The following is a 22,259-nucleotide window of genomic DNA, read 5'->3' as shown; positions in this document are numbered from 1 at the left end:
AGTAAACTTTATTTTGAATATGTTTGTATAATAAGTATCTAAAAAGAATTAATATATAAATAAAAACTTATATATGTTTATAAAGAGTATTTATAAATATATCCCCACATTATTATTATTTACACGTTCCCCAAATTCCCATATCCTCAGTTTCAGAACATGCTGGTTCTCCAGACCCATTTCCCTGTTTTCCCGTATACCCGTTTTCATTTCCGTGCTACTATTATACAATAGTGCAAATTACTCACTGCACCTAGGGGTGGGCATTCGGGTCGGGTTATTCGGGTATAACCCGACCGGATCGGGTAATTTTTGACGTAACCGGGTTTTTCCCGGGTTCGGGTACCCGGTGATCCCAAACCGGGTCGGGTCCGGGTAATAGAAATTCTCCCCGGGTACCCGATCGGGTACCCGGTTTAAAAAAAAAAAATTTTTTTTTTTTTTTTTATATATATAAAGATGTATATATATATGTCTGTAATACAGACTGTGTATATATATATATATATATGTCTATGTTTGTATGTATATATATAGGGCTGAAAGTCGGATGGATCGGATCGGAATTAGCCTTTTCGGAAAATTTCCAAAAAAATTCGGAAGTACAAAATCAATTCCAATTCCAATTTCAAAATTTTCGGAATCTAAAAATTCATTCCAATTCCAAAAGGCCCGGAAATTTCGGAATTTCGGAAAAAAATCGGAAATCACATAAGCTTTAAAATTTCAAAACTTAGCCGAAATTTTCTAAAATGTTCATAATTTTTCGAAAATAAGAGCATCCACGTCGATAAAAGTAAAACTAATAACTACTAAATTTCAGTTCAAAAAAATAAATAAATATAAACACAGCATAATATCCAATAAAATTTCTAACAACAATTCATTATGTCTAAATCCTAATACAAAACTTATAGATGTATTTTTCGGAAAATAAGTATTATATAATATATACTATTTATAGGTGTATTTTTCGGAAAAAAATCGGAATTTTTCGGAATTAATTTCGGAATTAAATCGGATCGGAAATCGGAAATTCCAAATTTATTTTATATAATTCCAATTCCAATCCAAAAAAATCGGAAAATTTCGGAAATCGGAATTTCGGAAGTCGGAATGACAAAAGTTGTTCCAAAATCGGAACTTTTCGGATCGGAACCGGCGGAAGTTGGAAAATCCGTTCCAACTTGCACCCCTATATATATATGTATATGTCTGTGTATATACATATATATATATATATATATATGTATATCAGTATATGTATATGTCTATATGTATATCAGTATATGTATATGTCTATATATATATATATATTAATATATATAATATATATGTATATCAGTATATGTATATGTATATTTCTATATATATATATGTCTGTATATATATATGTATATCTTAAGTATATTTAGTTACTATTTATTTTTCAAAAAAAAAAAAAAAAAAAAAAGGAAAATAGCAAAACCCGAACCCGACCCGAACCCGACCCGAAATAACTGGGTACCCGGTTGCCGGGTACCCGGTTATCTCGTGTCGGGTTCGGGTAATTTTTTTTTTGCAAAAAATCCGAATAACTCGACCCGAATAACCCGACCCGACCCGAATGCCCACCCCTAACTGCACCTATATAGCTGACTGTGGTTCCTCAGTTACCAAAAATGAAAGAAAAAGAGTTTGTGGAAAAATTAGAAGATTATTACAAGATATGTTTGGGAAACATGATTTGACACTACGTTGTAAGGTAATGGTGATTTGGTGTGGTGAAGAATAATTGAAGGGTAACACAAGTTTTGGATTATTAGGTCAATTATGGAAAACTATCACAATGGCCCTCCTAAGTTTAGGATTTAAGAATTAATACCATAGAAGCTAGAATTATTTGGATTATCAAATAAAAAATATTATAGAAAAGTCTATCGATAATCCTGATTATTGAGATGGTGCATCGGGTCATATATATCGGGTATTTTTAACTATTGATATTGTTAAATAACCACCGAGAAAGACTCATACACATAGCTGTGTGTGATTATGTGCAGATCAACGATTCATAATCATCCGATGTATTTCACCAAGTGTAACATTAAGTCAAATAAACCAACAATCCTTTACTATTATAATTTAGCTTAAGTGATATTAAACAGTTTTCTGATGTAATTATTTTTTTCTCTATTGTAATGATCAATATAAGTAGAATTTACACGCGCGCGCGCACATACACACATATATATATATTTTTCTTGCGCGTTTATTATATTACGTTATGTGACATAAACAAATTGCGACTTAAACGGATGGGCAGACAGACAATTTCATAACAATTCAGTCGGCTTATTTATGTTCAATTTTCACTAGTAAATTTGAATGGCTAAATAGTAAAAGCTATTAACAATATTATATAGTAGAATCACATTTGGTATCATACTTAATAAATTTAATCCCAAATGTAAGATAAGGAACCAAGTGCAATTACTAATGTAGTGCAACTTAATTATTTTTTACTTGTCCGAATTTTCAGTTGGGCTTACAATAGTAAGAAAAACAGTAGATAGTGACAAAATTCACGTGTTAATTGCGTGTGACTTTTTAGAGTACAATGAACTTGGAGGGGCCATGGCCCCCATGGGATTGTAAAGACATTTAAATTGGTAAGGGGAAGAAATAAGTGGTGTTTCAAAATTGGACAACTTCACATTTATTGAACTTTTTAATGATTTGTCTCGTTATTTCATTTACATGAACTATATATAAATCAAGGGCGGGCATATGTATACTAGGGTTGGGTATGGATCCATTTTATCAGCCAACTGACTTATATTTTACCCATTTTTCGTAGCTGATAATAAATAATTAACTTATTCATATATTGGATCAGTAATTTTTAACCAACCCATAAATAAACGGGTCGGTCAGTAGTTTTCAGTTCACTTAAAATTCGGTTGGCCGATAATAACCCGGTCAACCGACGTTTACAAAAAAAAAATATTTTAAATATTTAATTGTAAATATTATGTTTAAAAATTAAAATAACATAAAAATAAAACAAAACTCTAAAACTCTAAAAATAAATCTATACACATTATATTGGTTCTTTAAATTATTACTCTAGTTCACAATACTTTTCATTTTCCATTTAATATTTTATTTTTATTTAAATTTAAATGTTTGTCCTTTAATATGCTGTATTTAAATTTTAATTACTAAACAAATTCATACTTGATCTGGACTAATTTGTACTGGGCCCAAATTATATAGGAACCCGAAGCCCATATATAAAAGTCCATCAATCAGCCCCTATTCTCTCTCTCAAGCCCGTCAATCCACCGGCCCATTAACTTCCTGGCCCATCTCTCTCCTTATCTCCATGGCACGCACTTCAAGGTAGAAAAATGAGGATAAAAGGAAGGAAGTGGCTATAAGAGAAGGAGGCCAAGACAGAGAGGGGGGGGGGGGGCACCCACACATCCTACACACACAAGCATAGATATACATACAAGTAAACACAAATATACAAAAATACTTGAGGGGTCCAAATGGGCCTCGTCAAATGGCGTCGTCTGTGGGAACGTTTGAGTTATAGACGTGCGTTGGTTTGATTTTGGGGTTTCCTCCAATAAGTAGAAGAGCGAGAAGCACGGTACTCCTTCTCGGGCATCGGCGTTAGGCAGCTCAGCAGCCCCACCAACGCGAGTTGTGCAGATGAAAATCGTATATATCATATCTCTAACTCTCTTTCTTTCTCTATTGATGATTATGTGTGTGTGTTCTAGTGTGTGGGTAACGTACAGATCAACAGCTTTTCCGTATACGTAAATATATGTATAGTTATTTGTTTATTAATGGTTGTTGACCTTTTTTAGGAAATGACGTAATTCCATAGGCTACCGAAAAGACGGGGCCGGAATCGACCTCGCACGAAAGATGAGTAAGACGAGGTATCTCGCATCTAAAGTAAGACGAGGTATCTCGCATCCGAAGTAAGACGAGGTACCTCGCATCCTGAGTGTGACGAGGTATCTCGCATCCAAAGTAAGACGAGGTATCTCGCATCCTGAGTAAGACGAGGTATCTCGCATCCTGAGTAAGACGAGGTATCTCGCATCCGATGTAAGACGAGGTATCTCGCATCCTGAGTGTGACGAGGTATCTCGCATCCTGAGTAAGACGAGGTATTTGAAGTAAGACGAGGTATCTCGCATCCGAAAGATGAGTAAGACGAGGAATCTCGCATCCTGACTAAGACGAGGTATCTCGCATCCGAAGTAAGACGAGGTATCTCGCATCCTGAGTGTGACGAGGTATCTCGCATCCGAAGTAAGACGAGGTATCTCGCATCCTGAGTAAGACGAGGTATCTCGCATCCGAAGTAAGGCGAAGTATCTCGCATCCGAAGTAAGACGAGGTATCTCGTATCCAAAGTAAGACGAGGTATCTCGCATCCGAAGTAGAGACGAGGTATCTCGCATCCGAAGTAAGACGAGGTATCTCGCATCCAAAGCAAGACGAGGTATCTCGCATCCGAAGTAAGACGAGGTATCTCGCATCCTGAGTGTGACGAGGTATCTCGCATCCAAAGTAAGACGAGGTATCTCGCATCCGAAGTAGAGACGAGGTATCTCGCATCTAAAAGAGGAGTAAGACGAGGTATCTTGCATCCGAAAAAGAAGGGTACGTTGTAAAATACATAGTGAAAAGAAAAAAAGAGAAAAACCAAACTCGAGGTGACTAGTTATTTCGCGTCTCTTCCGACGAATTGGGGGGGAGTAGATTGGTTCGATTTCTTCACCTCGTCAAAGCATCTCGAGAGAGTAGTTCGCCACGACTAGTTACTCCGCACTCCTCATGACGAACTGGGGGGAGTAGATGATCTGGACTAATTTGCACTGGGCCCAAATTATATAGGAACCCGAAGCCCATATATAAAAGCCCATCAATCAGCTCCTATTCTCTCTCTCAAGCCCGTCAATCCACCGGCCCGTTAACTTCCTGGCCCATCTCTCTCCTTATCTCCATAGCACGTACTTCAAGGCAGCAAAATGAGGATAAGAGAAATGAAGTGGCTATAAGAGAAGGAGGCCAATACAGAGAGAAGGGGGCGGGGGGGTAATGGGCCTCATCAATACTTGATGCTCACATTTTTATTGATATTGGCAAAATAATTTGTATATTCTCTTACATGCCAAATAATAAAATGCATCCATCATTTAAATTATAGGTTTTATTTTTTCATATATCTACAATTTAACTCAAAAAATTAAAAGAAATTAATACGATCAATGCAATATCCATTTAAATTATGGATTTTGTTTTTCGCCTCACCCAAGCACATCCACTAGCAAGTCGACACGTGTCCAAGTAATCAGATCGTCTTTTTAACGACCGCCAACTAACTACCCTCCCAAAACTGCAAGAGGCAAAATAGACTCACTAATCTGACGGTCGGGATTCAATTTCACCAACCAACCAACCAGAAACCTCCACGTGTCAGTAACTTTTAAATCTAGCTTTCCCTGTAATCGCCGGTCACCAACGGAAAACTCCGATCCCTTTTCTCATTTATTTCTTTCAATTTCTCCACACAAATTTTCCTGTGTTTTTTTTTTTTTTTTTTTTAAATTTCTCTGTTCTGAATTTTGTTATTAATTGAATAAAAAAAGAAAAGGAAGAGCATTTGCATATTATTAATTGAATCAGAGACAAATGCTCTTTCTTTACGTTTGATCTATCTTCATCTTCGACCTAAATTTTGAATTTTGATTTTCATTTACTAGAAAAGGAAATTTTGATTTAATCGAGTGAATATTAGCTTAATTAAATTCCTTACTATTTAGGGATTTTTTTTTGTTCGATCTCTGTGAAACACTTCCGATTTTGATTTGTGATTAGGGCAAAATTATCAAAGTCTAAATCTTTTGAGTTTATTTGAATTTTACGGTGTTTAGGGTTTGATTAATTGAATTTATTAGTCGAATCAATAGTTTTTTTTTTTTTAAATTTATTTTTTTAGTTTTTTAAATTTATCTGGAATATAGAATTCTGTGTATAAAGATATTGAGGTTGGTGTTTAGGAAGAAATATGGCAGCTGGTGCCGATTTTTCGCCTATGTTAACTGATATCGAAGCTTGTTATAATAGCAAAGAAATTCCGGTGGCGAAAAATGAAATTTCGGATAATGTTAACGACTTTAAGCAATCAAACGGTCGACCGCCTCGGCATCTATCTATCGTGCGCCATTCAATCAGCACCGCTACATTACTTTCGCCCACGGAGTTGTTGGTAAATACTTTTCTAAATATTCGATTTCATTTAATTTTTGTTTTTTTGAAGTATATAATATGCAAGTTTTCGTAATTTTAAAAGGATTCCGAGATTGGAGCTACGGGAATAAAGTCGCCGTCGGATATAAAATCGAACTTCCAACCAATTTTCCGATCGGGAAGTTGTGCTGAGAAAGGACCGAAGCAGTATATGGAAGACGTGCACATGTGCATTGATAATTTGCCTCGACATTTAGGTGAATTTACGGGTTTTACTTTACCGGGAGCTTTTTACGGCGTAAGTTCAATTATATATTATTATCATATATCGTTTAATAATTGAGTGTTCGCTTTATTTCATCGAGTATTTTTCGCTTTATTTAAGCAGGTTTTTGACGGCCATGGAGGTATAGATGCAGCATTGTTTGTGAGGAATAATATTCTTAAATTTATAGTTGAAGATTCGTTTTTTCCGGTTTGTTTGGAGAAGGCGATAAAGAGTGCGTTTCTTAAAGCCGATTACGCGTTTGCGGATGATAGTTCTCTCGATATATCATCTGGCACGACTGCATTGACCGTATTCATTTCCGGAAGGTACAATTGCTATATTATTGTATTTTTTTTTCTTTATTTCTGAAAGGAAATTTATTTCGGGTTTTACATACGTGACATAATTTTTCAACACTCCCCCGCAGAAAAATGATAGTTGCCAATGCGGGAGACTGTCGAGCCGTGCTAGGAAAACGAGGCAAAGCAGTCGAAATGTCACGAGACCACAAACCAAACTACACATCGGAAAAACTCCGAATCGAAAAACTCGGAGGATCCATTTTCGACGGGTACCTAAACGGTCAACTATCCGTATCGCGGGCCATAGGCGACTGGCACATGAAGGGGGCCAAGGGGTCCGCTTCTCCACTAACCTCGGAGCCCGAATTGCAAGAAACCATACTAACGGAAGACGACGAGTTCTTGATTATAGCATGTGACGGTTTGTGGGAGGTTATGAGTAGCCAATGTGCGGTCTCGATTGCTAGGAAAGAATTGATGAGACATAACGACCCGGAGAAATGCTCGGAGGAATTGGTGCGCGAGGCGTTGAAGAGAAATACGTGCGATAATTTGACGGTGGTTGTGGTTTGTTTCTCGGTGGATCCTCCAACGAGGGTTGAGATTGCTCCGGGAAGAGTGAGGAGGAGTATTTCCGCGGAGGGGCTTAATCTTCTTAAAGGTGTCTTGGAAGGTCATTTGTGAGGGAAAAATATGTTATTGCATTTAGTACCCCTGTGTTCCGATTATTAGCAAAAATCCCCTTATAGTGTATTTTTTTAGCGCACGACCCTCTAAAAAGTGAGTTATTAGGTGGCCGTTTGCTAAAAAAGTTGAATAGTTGGGGTTTTTCGCTAATAAAATAACATGATGAGTTTTTTTGACAATTAGAGAAAATATAGGGGGGGTTGAATGCAATAAACGCATGAGGAAAACGATGTTCGGGGCTAAATATGTCGATAAATGAGGAAGAAATGTAAATTTTTTTTCTGGTGAAATTTTGTTGCTTTTAATTGGATGAGGTTTAGAATTGATTGTTTATAGTCAATTGACTTGATTAAATATCGAGTTTTCCATGAATATTTCTGATGCTTGAATTAGCAACTAACATTTCTGTTACACAAACACACACATCCATGTGTACGTACGTACATGAATGAATATAGATATTTTACCCGGTGCCAGCTGTCAGCTGTAGCTCGTATTCGACCATGCCTAACAAACAATGAAGTATCCTCTATGCTCAATCGACTCCAACGACAATCGTCTGTGGCTCTTAGAGCTCTCCTTCCCCATCGCTTGTATCTTCATCGTCAACTACTTTTTGCTTACCACTGTATAATTAGAGAAGTTCGTTAAAAATCGTGTGGCTTTTTACTAATCTTATAGTAACGACGAATACTTATAAAAAATCATGATCTTCGTTATCAAAAAAAAAATTACCTCGTTTGGCTACAGTATCTGCCGAGGTCTTGGCATAGGACCTTATTTACTTCCCCGACTTTAACGGAACCTTCCTTTATCAGTTCCGACAGCTGTTTTTGTTTTAAAAACAAATACTTGTTTATGTCGGAAATTTAACTTAATAAGAGAAAAGGTTACCATAAATATTGGGAATAGAATATTTATACCTCATCTTCAGTTTCCTCGAGCAACCTTCCACAGAAACTTGAGATGTCTTTCGAATATGCTCGAGCTTCTTGTTTATCTAATATAATAATTTAAAACGGGACGTTATATTCGTCAAAAAAAAAAAAAAGGACGGTACCTTAATAGTCTGGTCTGTATAAGTAAGAAAAGAAGGCAAAAGTTAACACAAATCTCACAGGAAAAACGGCTTATTTGGCAGGCATAAATAATCGATAAATCCATCTGCTCCTATATTTGTGTTTTGTTCGTTAAATCGAGCATAATTTGAAGTTAACGCCCATTAACCCTTTTACCATCAGATCATTAGAAGCAAGATATTAATACAAAAAAATCACCACGGAGCTACGTATTTTTCCCTATCTTATTAATCTTGATAATAATTGACAGGACAGCCCAAGTTCATAAACTGCTACAACGAGAAATTACTTTAACGTAAAACATTATATCAAGTATTTTTGGAACACGACTATTCAACAGCATGCATTTGAATTTTGAACAAAAGGCAAAAGAGTTTAAAGAAAAAAGTAAATAAAAACTCAGGGAACCAAGTACAGTAAGAATATTAAACTAAGTTTCGATACGTACTAATTTCAAGATTGTCCCAGTTAGTCACTTTGATCCATGTTTGTCTACTCGAATCAACCTGCCAATATATAAAAAAAAAGACTTAAATCAAATCGAAGGGAAAGTCATAAAATATTTCAAGAAAATCACGACAAAGTTCATCCACAAACATTTTTTCGAATACATACATTGCACAAGAATATAATATAGTGGCATCTTCAAAGGGAAATATGAATAGCCAGATTACCTTATCGAGAGTATAATCTTGCATCTTTTCGCAGAGACCATCAAGGAGTTCAACAACCCTTAAGTCACTGACTCTGCAAGCGAAAAAACGGGAAACATTTGAGTTTTTTTTTTATAAATAATATTTAAAATAAATAAATAAAATCGTTTAGCCAATACCTGTAATCTATTAGCTTTCCTTGACGCTGACCTTTAGAATCCAAACGATGTCTCATGTCCAAATGGTTTCTAGGCTTTTCCTGTGGATTGAAATCGATTTTATGACCATTGTTTAGTGACGTGTCGAAATAATATTGTGATAGCAAAAGTATATCAAATTTGACTGTCTCGATTAGCAATCATGCTGTATTTACACACTAATGCAAGTATTTCTTTGTTGCTAATAAATTTTGTTCCTTAATCCGATTACAAAGTATTACGAGCTAGTTTTTTTTCAATCGTTATAGATCAACCTCAACAAAACCAAAGCATTCTACCCATTTGCAATCCTTGAATGTAAATCCCTAAATCCGAATACATCGATCGAACAACCTCCGAATCTAAACAAACAAACCTAACTGCAACTAAAAGGGATCCATTTATTTATGATTCATCCATTTAAAGCTTCATTTCTTCCAACAATTGTTTATATCCTTACAAAATCCAACAAAATTATGTTCCATACTACATTACCAGCTCTCATCTACAAAAATTTTGCACATAATTTAGAAAAAAAAAAAAAAAAGGTAAAATCTTACACGCAATAATCCGCGCTCCAGCTCCTCCTGAAAAAAACTCATAAAAAATAAATAAAAATAATGAAAATAATATACGAATTAAATAACTGCAATATGAAAAATTGCATAACTGATTTAAAAAAAATAAAAAAAACTTACGGCAATCGCATTGCAGGCCGAGCATTTATCGTCAATGGCGTAGGTCGAATTTGAGAAAATAGCAATAGAGACAATCAGTATCAAATTTAAGATGGAATTCGCCATTTTTAAGCTCGATTTTCTCTTCTCTTTGATCTATGTTTCTTCTGCTGCTGGTCTGGGGTTTATTTACTTACTTACCCTCACTTTTTTTTTTTTTTTTTTTAATACATAAATTGAAAAAAAAAGAATTAAAAAAAAAAGTAATAGTAAGACATGTCAGCAGAGATCTGTGTTGTTTTTAGCCAATCATAGGCTGCCATTTGGTAGCTTGTCGTGTCAGCTGAAGTTTACAGATTTGGGCTCAAATTGGACCACTGTGGTGGGCTTGGCCTTGTTCATAAAATAATATTTTTTATTTTACTAGTATTTCACCCGTGCGTTGCACGGATGTCAGTTTTGAATTGAGACAATAATAATAATACGAAAACAACTATCTCTTTATAAAACACGAATGCAAGTAAAACAAAATGGAAGGAAATAAAAAAAACATAAACTTTATCCCTTAATTTTGAGTTGTAACATGTGAAATTTAATTAAATATTACAAAGAAGAAAACGCGGAGCGCGCAAAACACGATATGAAGATTAAGTGAAATTATTTTAAACAGATGGTATAAATCTATTTCGTGGAATGCAATCTACTACACCATGTCAATCTTCTACAAAATAACTAACTTAACAACAAACACGGTAGCAGAGAAGTAACACAATAGATATTCAAATTAAATAACCTGCAAGTTTATTACAAATGACGTTAAATTAGTGATGCACATTACTCAAACAACAATACAACTTATAAATATTACAAAAGAGATACGATGTATACGTCATTATTGATACCAATGCTGATACCAATACGGATACCAATACTGATACCAATATTGATACTAATATCGATACTAATACTGATACTAATTAATATCGATACTAATACTAATACTAATACAAATAGTAATACTAATACTAATACTAATATACTGATACCAATACTATTACTAATCGTAATCCTACAAATACTAATACGAATACCAATACTAATGATACCAATATTAATATTAATGTTAATACTAATACTAATGCTAATACTAATACTAATACTAATACTAATACTAATACTAATACTAATACTAATATTAATATTAATATTAATACTGATATTGATACTGATATTCGTACTGATACTCGTACTAATACTCATACTTATATTGATACTGATATTAATATTAATAGTAATACTAATACTAATACTGACACTAAGACTAATATAATACCAATACTCATACCCATACTGATACTACTGCTAATACTAACAATAAGACTAATATTAATATTAATACTAATAATATTTCTAATACTAATACTAATACAAATACTAATACTAATATCAATACTAATGTTAATAATGATACATACTAATATCAATGCTAATGCTAATACTAATATTAATATTGATATTGATACCGATATTCGTACTGATACTCGTACTAATACTCATACTCATACTGTGATATTATACTAATACTAATAGTAATACTTATACCCATACTAATACTAATACTAATACTAATACTAATACTAATATTAATACTAATATACTAATACTAATACTAATACTAATACTAATACTAATACTAATACTAATACTAATACTAATACTAATACTAATACTAATACTAATACTATTACTAATACTAATAGTAATACCAATACTAATACTAATACTAATACTAATACTAATACTAATACTAATACTAATACTAATACTAATACTAATACTAATACTAATATTAATACTAATACCAATACTAATACCAATACCAATACCAATAATAATACTAATACCAATACCAATAATACTACTAATAATAATACTAATAATAATATTGATACTGATACTGATACTGATACTGATACTGATACTGATACTTATACTTATACTGATACTGATATTGATATTAATACTAATACTAATACTAATACTAATACTAATACTAATACTAATACGCATACTAATACTGATACTCGTATTAATATTAATGCTATTACCAATACTATGTTAATATGCTAATCCTAATATTCTGATGTATACTAATGCTAATGCTAATATGAATATGATAATCCTAATGCTGATGTTAATCATTATTGTAATCCTAATATTATCCAAATTTTTATCTTATTCATAATCTTATTCCTAACACTAATCATAATTATATCCTTATCCTAATCTTAATTATAATCATAATCTTAATCCTAATACTAATCATAATCCTAATACTAATACTAATAGTAGTACTAATCATAATATTAATACAATCCTATACTAATATTAATCATAATCATAATCCTAATCCTAATACTAATACTAATTCTAATTTTATATTAATCATAATTATAATTTGAATCGGAGTCCTAATATTAATACTAATACAAAAACATATATTCAATATATTAGAAATTAATATTTAATTATGTTATCAAATTGACATTAATATTTTTTTTTCAATATTATCAGTGTATAAGCAAATATTAACACATAGAAAGAACAATAATCTTGGATAAATTGCAAAAATCACCCTAAACTTAGGATAAATTACGAAAAGCCCCCACATGTCGGTAATTACAGAGATCACCCTAATGTTTGTTTATGTCTTACATGATCTCCTTATGGTGTGATTTTTATGGAATCTTTTTTATTCCATGTAATATCCTAGAAAATGTGGATTCTACCCCTGCAACGTGACATTTCTTTTATCCTATTGTTTAAATAAAAAAATTACCCACATGTAGGGGTGAGCAAGTCGAACCCATCAACCCGCTACACCCGTCAAACCCGTGAAAAACCGCCCCATTGGGACCGGACGGATAGATTCATCCAAAGGATTGGGTCCTAAAATGGTGAAGAACCGTGGGTTTTGGTCTTAGATGGGTTCAATTTTTTTTAATACCCGTGAAACCCGTCCCGCCCCGCCATACAAAACGACGTCGTTTTGCTTACATTTTATAGTATAATAAATTAATAGTATTAATGAATAAATAAAGTATCTCTAGTGTATCAAATACATAAATCAACTAAACTATAATTGTGGAAGTAATAGCTTTAAAGATTAGGCTTTTGAGATCCTACACCGGGTGAAATACACCGGGTAGATCTCTACCATTCATATACACACAAACACACACACACACACCCACATTGGTATGTGTAGATCAACGGTAAAAAATCACCTGGTGTAACCTTCACCGGGTGTAGGATAGATAAAACCTAAAAATTATGAAAATCCCTAAGAAAATGTTGGAAAAACGATATATACAACGGTCAACACACGGCAGAAAAAAAAAGGGAAGAAAATGGTGTTGAATGGAGCTGAATAGCGTTGGTTATGCTTGAAAAGGCTGTATTTATTTTATTAAATTTTATCTTTTAAGTTATGAATTAGTTACTTTTAGTTTTATAGTATTTTTTTATTTTCTCTTGACATTTACATTATTTATGTTTGGTTTGAATTTAAGATTTTAGGTTATTCATTTTAGTTTCTAATTATTCTCTCAAAAAACTTATAAATTATATATATAAAAAAAAATAGTTTAGACGATAACGGGTTTCGACCCCTGAAGGTTGGGTCCTACTACAAACCCACCATGGACCCGTCTATCGTAAACCCGTTAAAAACCCACAAGTTTGGTTCTTCAAAATTAAGAACCGTTGTTTGACGGGACGAGGGCGGGTTTTGATAGAACCCGCGGGTTTATGTCCCGCGCACACCCCTACCCACATGGGAGGTAATGGTAATACTAAAAAATTGTGAATGTGTTATTTAAGAAGAATAAATATTTCGTGTAAAGTCCCCGAAAAGATAAATATCAAAATTAAATATTAAATATCAAATAAATATTTGCAAACTCATTTTGATACTTTTGGGGATGAAATTGCTCTAAATATGTACCTAATAATATATATCGGTGTTATAGTGGAATATAGTATATAGTACATACGATCATTATATATCTTAAACATACCAATTGATATTTTTAATCTTTGGTATTAAATAAAGCGAATAAACTAATTTAATACCAAAAATTTAGAATAACATTGTTATGTTTTGAAATATATAAAATAGGTTTGTTTATTTGTTATCAGTTGATTAAACTTAACTTTTATTATTCAATTTATTAGTATTATGAGAAGTTTTTTTTTAATTAGTATATAATTAGAAGTGTCAAAACAGTTATAAATTATTACTTTTATTATTCAATTTATTAGTATTGTGAGAAGTTTTTTTTTAATTAGTATATAATTAGAAGTGTCAAATCAGTTATAAAAGTTTTTGTCAGTGCATCAATGAATAGAATAGAAAAATTAAAACATTAACATGAAATTCATTTTCAATATGGTAAAAAAATTGGTAGTTTATTGTACACACCGCGGGAGAAAAAGACAGTGTGGATTACCGCAATATAGTAAATTCAAACATGTATTTTTTTTATATACATATAATACTAATATATAATAAATTAGGAAAAAAGAAAAGACATATTCTTTCATCATGGTCATATATATAAAATATATAAAACAAAATTATTTAACCTACAATATTTTTTAAAATCCATATCCAACTTTATGAATTAACATACAAAATTTCTGTTACAACACAGTCATGCAATTATAATGACTGCCATTTAAAATTTTAAAATAAATAGACAACGACCATATAAGAAATGTGAATTTAAATTTCACGAATCACAACAGTAATAATGGACACAAATCATGTCATGCAATTCACATAACATTGTTTATATTAATTGTAGATAATTAAATAAGTGTTATATATATATATATATATATATATATATATATATATATATATATATATATATATATATATATATATATATATATATATATATATATATATATATATATATATATATATATATATATATATATGCAAGTAAACATAAATTTAAGGATTACACTTATATATTCAAATGACGAAAATGACATATTAAAACATCGTTCACTAAAATAAAGTGAAATAAAATAATTCAAAATTAACACAGAATGTTACTATTTATAAATACAAAAGGATACACAAAAATTAAAAACATGTTATGAATCAAATGTGAATGAATGTAAAAACTGAAATTGGAAAAAAATAAGTAAAACAAATTACGATAATCATTAAAAAAAAAATTCAAGCAATAGAACAATGAAACGATATAGGTAAGAAAAAGAAAAGAAGCACTCACTCATACATTTATTTTGAATAAAATAGAATAATGTGATGATTGATGGTATTGTACAGTTTATTTATATAGTCCTGTTTGCACGATGAAAAAAGAAACTACAAATTGAATATGGTAATGCTATCAATAACATTAAAAGAAATATATATGGACACATTTTTTAATTTGAAATTATTGGAAAATAATTAAAAATCCGGTGAAAAAAAAAGAGAGGAATAAAATGGAACAAAAAATCCGGAAAATAATATGGTAAATAAAAGTCAATAAAGTCTATTATGAGAAATGGACATATGACTTCCTTATTGGTAAGATTTGATGATCATTTTTATAATTAATGAGAGATGGATTAATGGTAATACTACCTAATTATGTAAATGACGTGGAATGTAAATAATAGAAATTGATGACATGTTTTTTGATATTTATTTCCACCAATCAAATTGACACATAGGATGAAATTGGGGACATGTCACATAATGAAATTGACAAATGTGACATATGTCAACAGCAACTCCAACCCAAAAGTATCAAATGAGTTTGCAAATATTTACGTGCTATTTAATATTTTATTTTGATATTTATCTAAATGTATTTTCTTCAACCATAGGTATTAAATAGTTGTTAATTAAATATATCTAATTGCCACGTGTTATTTTCTAAATGGACACTGAGGTGGTTAAATTCACAACTCATGTTTGATATTTTATTCAGCATGATTGTATAATGTATTTTTACATTCTGAAATATGAAATGTCAAAATACCTCATTTCATAACTCTATTAGAATTAAAAATTACTATTTTGGAGTATAAAAATGGTGGTTAATTGTTTTGATAGCTCATTTAATAATCCCGCTCGAAGTGCTCTTGCCGTAAATAGTTTATATTAATAATTCCCCTAATGTTTGTTTCCGTCTTACATCGACCCCCTTATGGGATGATTTTTCAAGGAATTTTTTTATTACGTGGAATATTCCAATAATGTTTATTCTACCATGCACACACGACATTTCTTTATGGTACTTTTTAAAGACAAAAATTACCCTCATGTGAACTTTACACGAAATATTTATTCTTCTTAAATAACACTTTCACAAATTTTTATTATTACCATGACAACCCTGAGGGTAATTTTTTAGTTTAAAAAGTACGATAAAAGAAATGTCACGTCTGCAATGGTAGACTCCATATTTTTTGGGACATTACATGGAATAAAAAAGATTCCGTAAAAAAATCACACCATAAGGGGGTCGTGTCAGACAAAAACAAACATCAGGGGGTTTTGATATAATCACCGATAAGTGGGGGTATTTTCTATAATTTGGAGTAAGTTCAGGAGGATTTTCATAATTTATCTTATTAACAATGATTATTGTTCTTTTACGTCTCAACGTTTGCTTATACCCTTATAATATTTTAAATAATTTTAATGTCAGTTTGATAATATAATTAAATATTAATTTCTAATATATTTAATATGTGTCTTTTTTATGGTTCAGCTACCACACATAAGAAATTTGATATAAAGGTTCGAGATTGAATATAATTGTTTTTTTATATTAAATAATAGATCATTGCAAAGAAAATTGTTGCAAAATCAGAATTTGTGATTAATATTAGTATTAGAATTATAATTTTAATTAAGATTCTTTGAATTAGTATTAGTATTAATACTAGAAATAGGATTCAGATAGTAATTAGGATTAATATAATATTAGGAATTTAGGATTATGATTAATATTAGCATTATAATTATAATTAAGATTATAATTATGCTTAGTACGATAATTAGTGACATGCATTAGTATTAGGCAGTGTACTAATAATCGACTGAGGCGGCCGATTAATCGGTCTCGGAGGCGGAGGGGGTCCAAAACCTTTACGATTTTAGTGTAAATGTTTGAAAAATCGGTGTTTTGCCTGTGAGGCAGTTTTAGGCAGTTTGAGGCGGTTCGAGGCGGTCCGAGGTGGTCAAACCTTTAAGGCGGGTAAAACTTCAGTGGCAAAAATCGGGGGTTTTTTTTTTTTTCAAAATAAAAAGTTGGTATTTTAATAAAAAAAAATGAGTTTATGCTTATTTTGTTTATGTTAACTCTTATTGTTAAAAAACTAATAATGTATGCCACGAATGATCAAGAATAAATGTAAATTAAAAAAAAATGCCGTTGTATTTATATTTTATAAGGATATTTATGTATTATGATCTTATTATTATTAAACTTTTTTTATGTTATTAGGATATATACATGATGGAGATATAACTATGTTTAAATATCTTTTTATATATGTTTTTAGTATTTATAAATAATATCTAGAAATATATTACATTAAATTTGAAAAACCAATTTATTTCTGATTTTACAGATTAATCACCGCCGCACCGATTAATTGTGATCCGGTCCCTGACCGCCTCCGACGCGATTACCGCTTTTTACAACATTGGTATTAGGATTATGATTAGCATTAGGATTGGGATTATAATTATAATTAAGATTAGAATTAGAATTAACATTAGCATTAGTATTAGCATTATTAGTATTAAAATTATTATTCTTATGATTAGTGTTAGGAATAGGAGTATGGTTAGGATTACGATTAGAACTATTATTAGTGTTATGAATAGAATTAGGAATACAATCATGATTTGGATAATATTAGAATTACATCATAATTAGCATTAGCATAATAATTAACTAGCATATCTAGATTAGCATTAGCATCAAAATTAGTATTAGCATTAACATTAATAATATTAACATATTAGTATTAGTAATAGTATTAATAATAGTATTAGTATTAATATTAGTATTAGTATTGGTATTAGCATTAGAATTAGTATTAGTATTAGTATTAGTATTAGTATTAATATTAGTATTAGTATTAGTATTAATATTAGTATTAGTATTAGTATTAGTGTTAGTATTAGTATTAGTATTAGTATTAGTACAAATATTAGTATTAACATAAGTATAAGTATCCGTATCAATATTATTATCGGTATCAGTATAAGTATCAGTATCAGTACCACAATATGTATCAATACCAATATCAGTACCAGTATCAGTACATTATTAGTATCAGTATCAATATCGGTATCAGTATCAGTATCAGTATCAATATCAGTATCAATATTAGCATTAGATCATTAGCATTAAAATTAGTTTTAGCATTTATATTAGTATTAGTAATAGTATTAGTATCAATATTACTATTAACATTAGTATTAGTAATAGTATTAGTATCAATATTACTATTAACATTAGTATTAGTAATAGTATTAGTATTAGTACTAATATTAGTATTAATATTAGTATTAATATTAGTATAAGTATCCGTATCAGTATTAGTATCGATATCAGTACCAGTATCAGTATAAGTATCAGTATTGGTATCAATATCAGTATCATTATATGTTATAAGTATCGATATCAGTTTCAGTATCAAAATCAGTATGAGTATCAATATTAGTATCAATTTTAGTATCAGTATCAGTATCAGTATCAGTATCAGTATCAGTATCAATATTAATATTAGTATCGGTATTATTAGTATAATATTAGTATTAGTATTTTTATCAGCATCAGTATCAGTATGAGTAACAATATCAGTATCAGTATTAATATGAGTATGAGTATTAGTAATAGTATTAGTATCAATATTGATATTACTATGAGTATCAATATGATTATCAACATCAGTATCAGTATTAACATCAGTATCAATGTCAACATCAGTATCAGTATCACTATCAATATCAGTATCAATATTTGAATCAATATAAGTAAGCATTAATATTAGTAGTATTAATATTAATATTAGTATTAGTATTAGTATTAATATTAGTATTAGTATTAATATTAGTATTATTATTAGTATTAGTATTAGTATTAGTATTAGTATTAGTATTAGTATTAGTATAAGAAAAGTATTAGTATCAATATTGATATGAATATTGGTATTATTATTGGTATTGGCGTATACATCTTATCTATCTTGCAATATTTATAATGTGCATCAGTAATTGAATGTTGTTAGTGATAAACTTGCAAGTTATTTGAATATTTATTGTGTTACCTCTATGCTACTGTGTTTGTTGTTAAGTTAGTTATTTCGCAGATGATTCACATGGTGTAGTAGATTGCATTCCATAAAATAGAATTATACCATATGTTTTAAATTATTTCACTTAATCTTCATATCGTGCTTTGCGTCATTCGCGTATTATTCTTTGTAATATTTAATTGAATTTCATATGTTACAACTCTGAATTAAGAAATAATTTTTTTTTTCCTTCCATTTTGTTTTACTTGAATTGGTGTTCTTATAAAGAAATAATCGTTTAAATATTATTATTTTTCACATTATCATTTTAAATAATTGTTTTTAGCCAATCATAGGCTGCCATTTGGTAGCTTGTCGTGTCAGCTGAAGTTTACAGATTTGGGCTCAAATTGGACCACTGTGGTGGGCTTGGCCTTGTTCATAAAATAATATTTTTATTTTATTTTATATCATCATCAATTAAATAGTCGTCGTAGAGTAGTACACGAGCTGAGCCGATTCGTGAGTTCGATTTCTGACGAGTCGAGCTCAAATTTTTATCTGCGATGTAGACAAACAAGAAAAACTTGCACAAAGATAATTTATTGAATTAAAATAAAATATTGCGGGTTACAAACTCTAATTTAATCCTATGATTCTTCTCTCAAGAACAATATGTGTTTGACTTTGAATTTCGGCGTCGGGTCGTTGACTTGATCTTCTCCGGATTTGATTTGGATTTGAATAACGTCTTCTGAGGGTCTTGCGACTTGAATCTCGGATCGAACGCTGAACTTTGACGGGTTTTGACTTGAAGATCTTGGAGTTCTTGATGGATTTGGCCCTTCAATCTCCCTTCGTTCTTGATTTGTTGAAGAACGCCCTCGATTTGATGAAGAACGCCTTGAATTTGATGAAGAACGACTTGAATTTGATGAAGAACGACTTGAATATTGTAGAGAGAATTTTCTCCTACGGTTTTTCTTCTTCTTGAGTTGTGTTTTTGAATTGTGTAGGGAGGGTCCCTATTTATAGTGGTAGAATAAGAGTCCTACTTGAAGTCTACTTGATGACGTGGCGCGATTTGATTGGCTCTCTTTAAATTGATATTTATCTCTTATAACTTGGAAGAGAAGAAATAATCCTATTGGCCAATAATTAATTAATAATTATTCCCATGACTTATCTTGCAAGACAAGGTATAATTTAATTTAGGCACAATTTAATTGGTTAATTTAATTAACCAATTAATTAATTTTATGCGTCTACAAATGCCCCCTCGAGACTTGTTCACGGACAATGCATCTTTGGAGTGGATGAGTCTCGATAATTACTCAACTTCAATTGCAGCTTGATCTAGCAAAGCACATATATCTTTTGAAATCATTTTGAAATCATGACTGAACTTAGAGAGATTCTAAGTTGCCTATGTACCCTATAAAGGGATCAAGTCATAACGTAGTTCAAAATATATCCTTTTGAGGGATGTCATGCGCAGAGTTTATACTCATGTGGACAAGGAGAAATATATGCAGTTTAAGCTCGTGCTGAAGGAGCATTTGACTTGAATTTGTAGATAGTTTACGCTCGTATCAAGGAGCCTTGACTTGATTTCGATATATAGATAGTTTATGCTCGTATCGAGGAGCCTTGACTTGATTTGGATATATAGATAGTTTATGCTCGTATCGAGGAGCCTTGACTTGATTTGGATTAATAGATAGTTTATGCTCGTATCAAGGAGCCTTGACTTGATTTGGATATATAGATAGTTTATGCTCGTATCAAGGAGCCTTGATTTGACTTGGACATGCAGACCTTTTAAACTCGTATCAATGAGTATTTGACTTGAATTTGTAGACCTTTTAGACTCGTGTCAAGGAGTACTTCGTTTGATTTGGGCATGTAGACCTTTTAAACTCGTGTCAAGGAGTGTTTGATTTGATTTGAACTTGTAGACATTTTAAACTCGTGTCAAGGAGTGCTTCGTTTGATTTGGACATATAGACCTTTTAAACTCGTGTCAAGGAGTGCTTGATTTGATTTGACTTGTCATACTGCATAGGGTGTTGTTTCTTCAAAAGACTTGCCCCCATCCTCATGATCTTCTTGTTCTTCTTCGACATGTTCTTCATTGAGCTGGTACGACTTTTGGAATGAAGGTTCTTCGAATCCATTTACAGCTATGCTCAACTCCATATCATGTGCTCGAGTGGCCAACTCTTCAAAACTTTTAGGTTGAATTCCTTGAAGGATATATCGGAGTCCCCATTGCATTCCTTGGATGCACAGTTCAATAGCTGATGTCTCAGGCAGTCGATCCTTGCAATTAAGACTCAAATTTCTCCAACGGTTGATGTAGTGGATGACAGGTTCCTTCTTCCATTGGCGGGAATTGGTGAGCTCAATCATGCTGACTGTTCTTCGAGTGCTGTAAAAGCGGTTGAGAAATTCTTCCTCCAAGTGCTTCCAACTATCAATGGAGTTTGCCCCCAAATCAATGTACCAATCAAACGCGTTGTCTTTAAGCGATCGAACGAATTGCTTGACGAGGTGATCTCCGTACGTCCCGGCATCATTGCAAGTCTCGACGAAGTGTGCCACATGTTGCATGGGGTTGCCTTTGCCGTCAAATTGTTGAAACTTTGGAGGTATATAGCCCATTGGCATCCTTAGATCATCAATCCTTTGCGTGTATGGCTTGACATAGGTTGATGGAGACTTCGAGCTTCCTTCCAACTTGTCTTTGATAGTTCCACTGATCAGCGTCATCACTTGATCTACATAAAT

General features: G+C 31.5%; 2 protein-coding genes across 3 annotated transcripts; one reads left to right on the top strand and one right to left on the bottom strand.

Moving 5' to 3' along the window:
• The first annotated feature begins 5,528 nt into the window (after window positions 1-5,528).
• LOC105953655 (putative protein phosphatase 2C 27) lies at window positions 5,529-7,872 on the top strand. Of its 2 annotated transcripts, none has more exons than XM_012977331.2 (4): window positions 5,529-6,280; window positions 6,365-6,559; window positions 6,650-6,855; window positions 6,957-7,872. In XM_012977331.2, the coding sequence occupies exons 1-4, from the start codon at window positions 6,080-6,082 to the stop codon at window positions 7,513-7,515; spliced, it is 1,161 nt and encodes a 386-aa protein (XP_012832785.2). In that variant the 5' UTR covers window positions 5,529-6,079; the 3' UTR covers window positions 7,516-7,872. The 2 variants fall into 2 exon arrangements, with proteins under 2 accessions (XP_012832785.2, XP_012832784.2); XM_012977330.2 differs by having other exon boundaries at window positions 5,951-6,280; window positions 6,362-6,559.
• LOC105953656 (TLR4 regulator/MIR-interacting MSAP protein) lies at window positions 7,834-10,357 on the bottom strand. The gene is made up of 8 exons (XM_012977332.2): window positions 10,146-10,357; window positions 10,008-10,034; window positions 9,430-9,509; window positions 9,272-9,344; window positions 9,046-9,103; window positions 8,442-8,518; window positions 8,254-8,345; window positions 7,834-8,144 (listed from the first exon to the last, which is right to left on the bottom strand). Exons 1-8 carry the CDS (start codon window positions 10,248-10,250, stop codon window positions 8,087-8,089), a joined length of 570 nt encoding a protein of 189 aa, XP_012832786.1. The 5' UTR covers window positions 10,251-10,357; the 3' UTR covers window positions 7,834-8,086.
• Window positions 10,358-22,259: the final 11,902 nt, after the last annotated feature.

Source organism: Erythranthe guttata, chromosome 3 (genome assembly GCF_056151865.1).
Source record: "Erythranthe guttata isolate IM_541 chromosome 3, IM_541, whole genome shotgun sequence".
Classification (NCBI taxonomy): domain Eukaryota; kingdom Viridiplantae; phylum Streptophyta; class Magnoliopsida; order Lamiales; family Phrymaceae; genus Erythranthe; species Erythranthe guttata.
Note: the sequence above shows the minus strand (reverse complement) of the source record. Positions and strands in the feature narration are given on the sequence as shown.

Bases quoted from the DNA above. Each gene is read 5' to 3' on its own strand.
- LOC105953655 (XM_012977330.2), top strand. From the start codon at position 6,080: ATGGCAGCTGGTGCCGATTTTTCGCCTATGTTAACTGATATCGAAGCT. The intron at 6,281-6,361 runs GTAAATACTTTT...TCGTAATTTTAA, and splicing joins TTTCGCCCACGGAGTTGTTG to AAGGATTCCGAGATTGGAGC. The intron at 6,856-6,956 runs GTACAATTGCTA...ACTCCCCCGCAG, and splicing joins ACCGTATTCATTTCCGGAAG to AAAAATGATAGTTGCCAATG.
- LOC105953656 (XM_012977332.2), bottom strand. From the start codon at position 10,250: ATGGCGAATTCCATCTTAAATTTGATACTGATTGTCTCTATTGCTATT. The intron at 9,510-10,007 runs GTAAGATTTTAC...TTCAATCCACAG, and splicing joins TGGAGCGCGGATTATTGCGT to GAAAAGCCTAGAAACCATTT. The intron at 8,346-8,441 runs GTATAAATATTC...AAACAAAAACAG, and splicing joins TCGAGGAAACTGAAGATGAG to CTGTCGGAACTGATAAAGGA.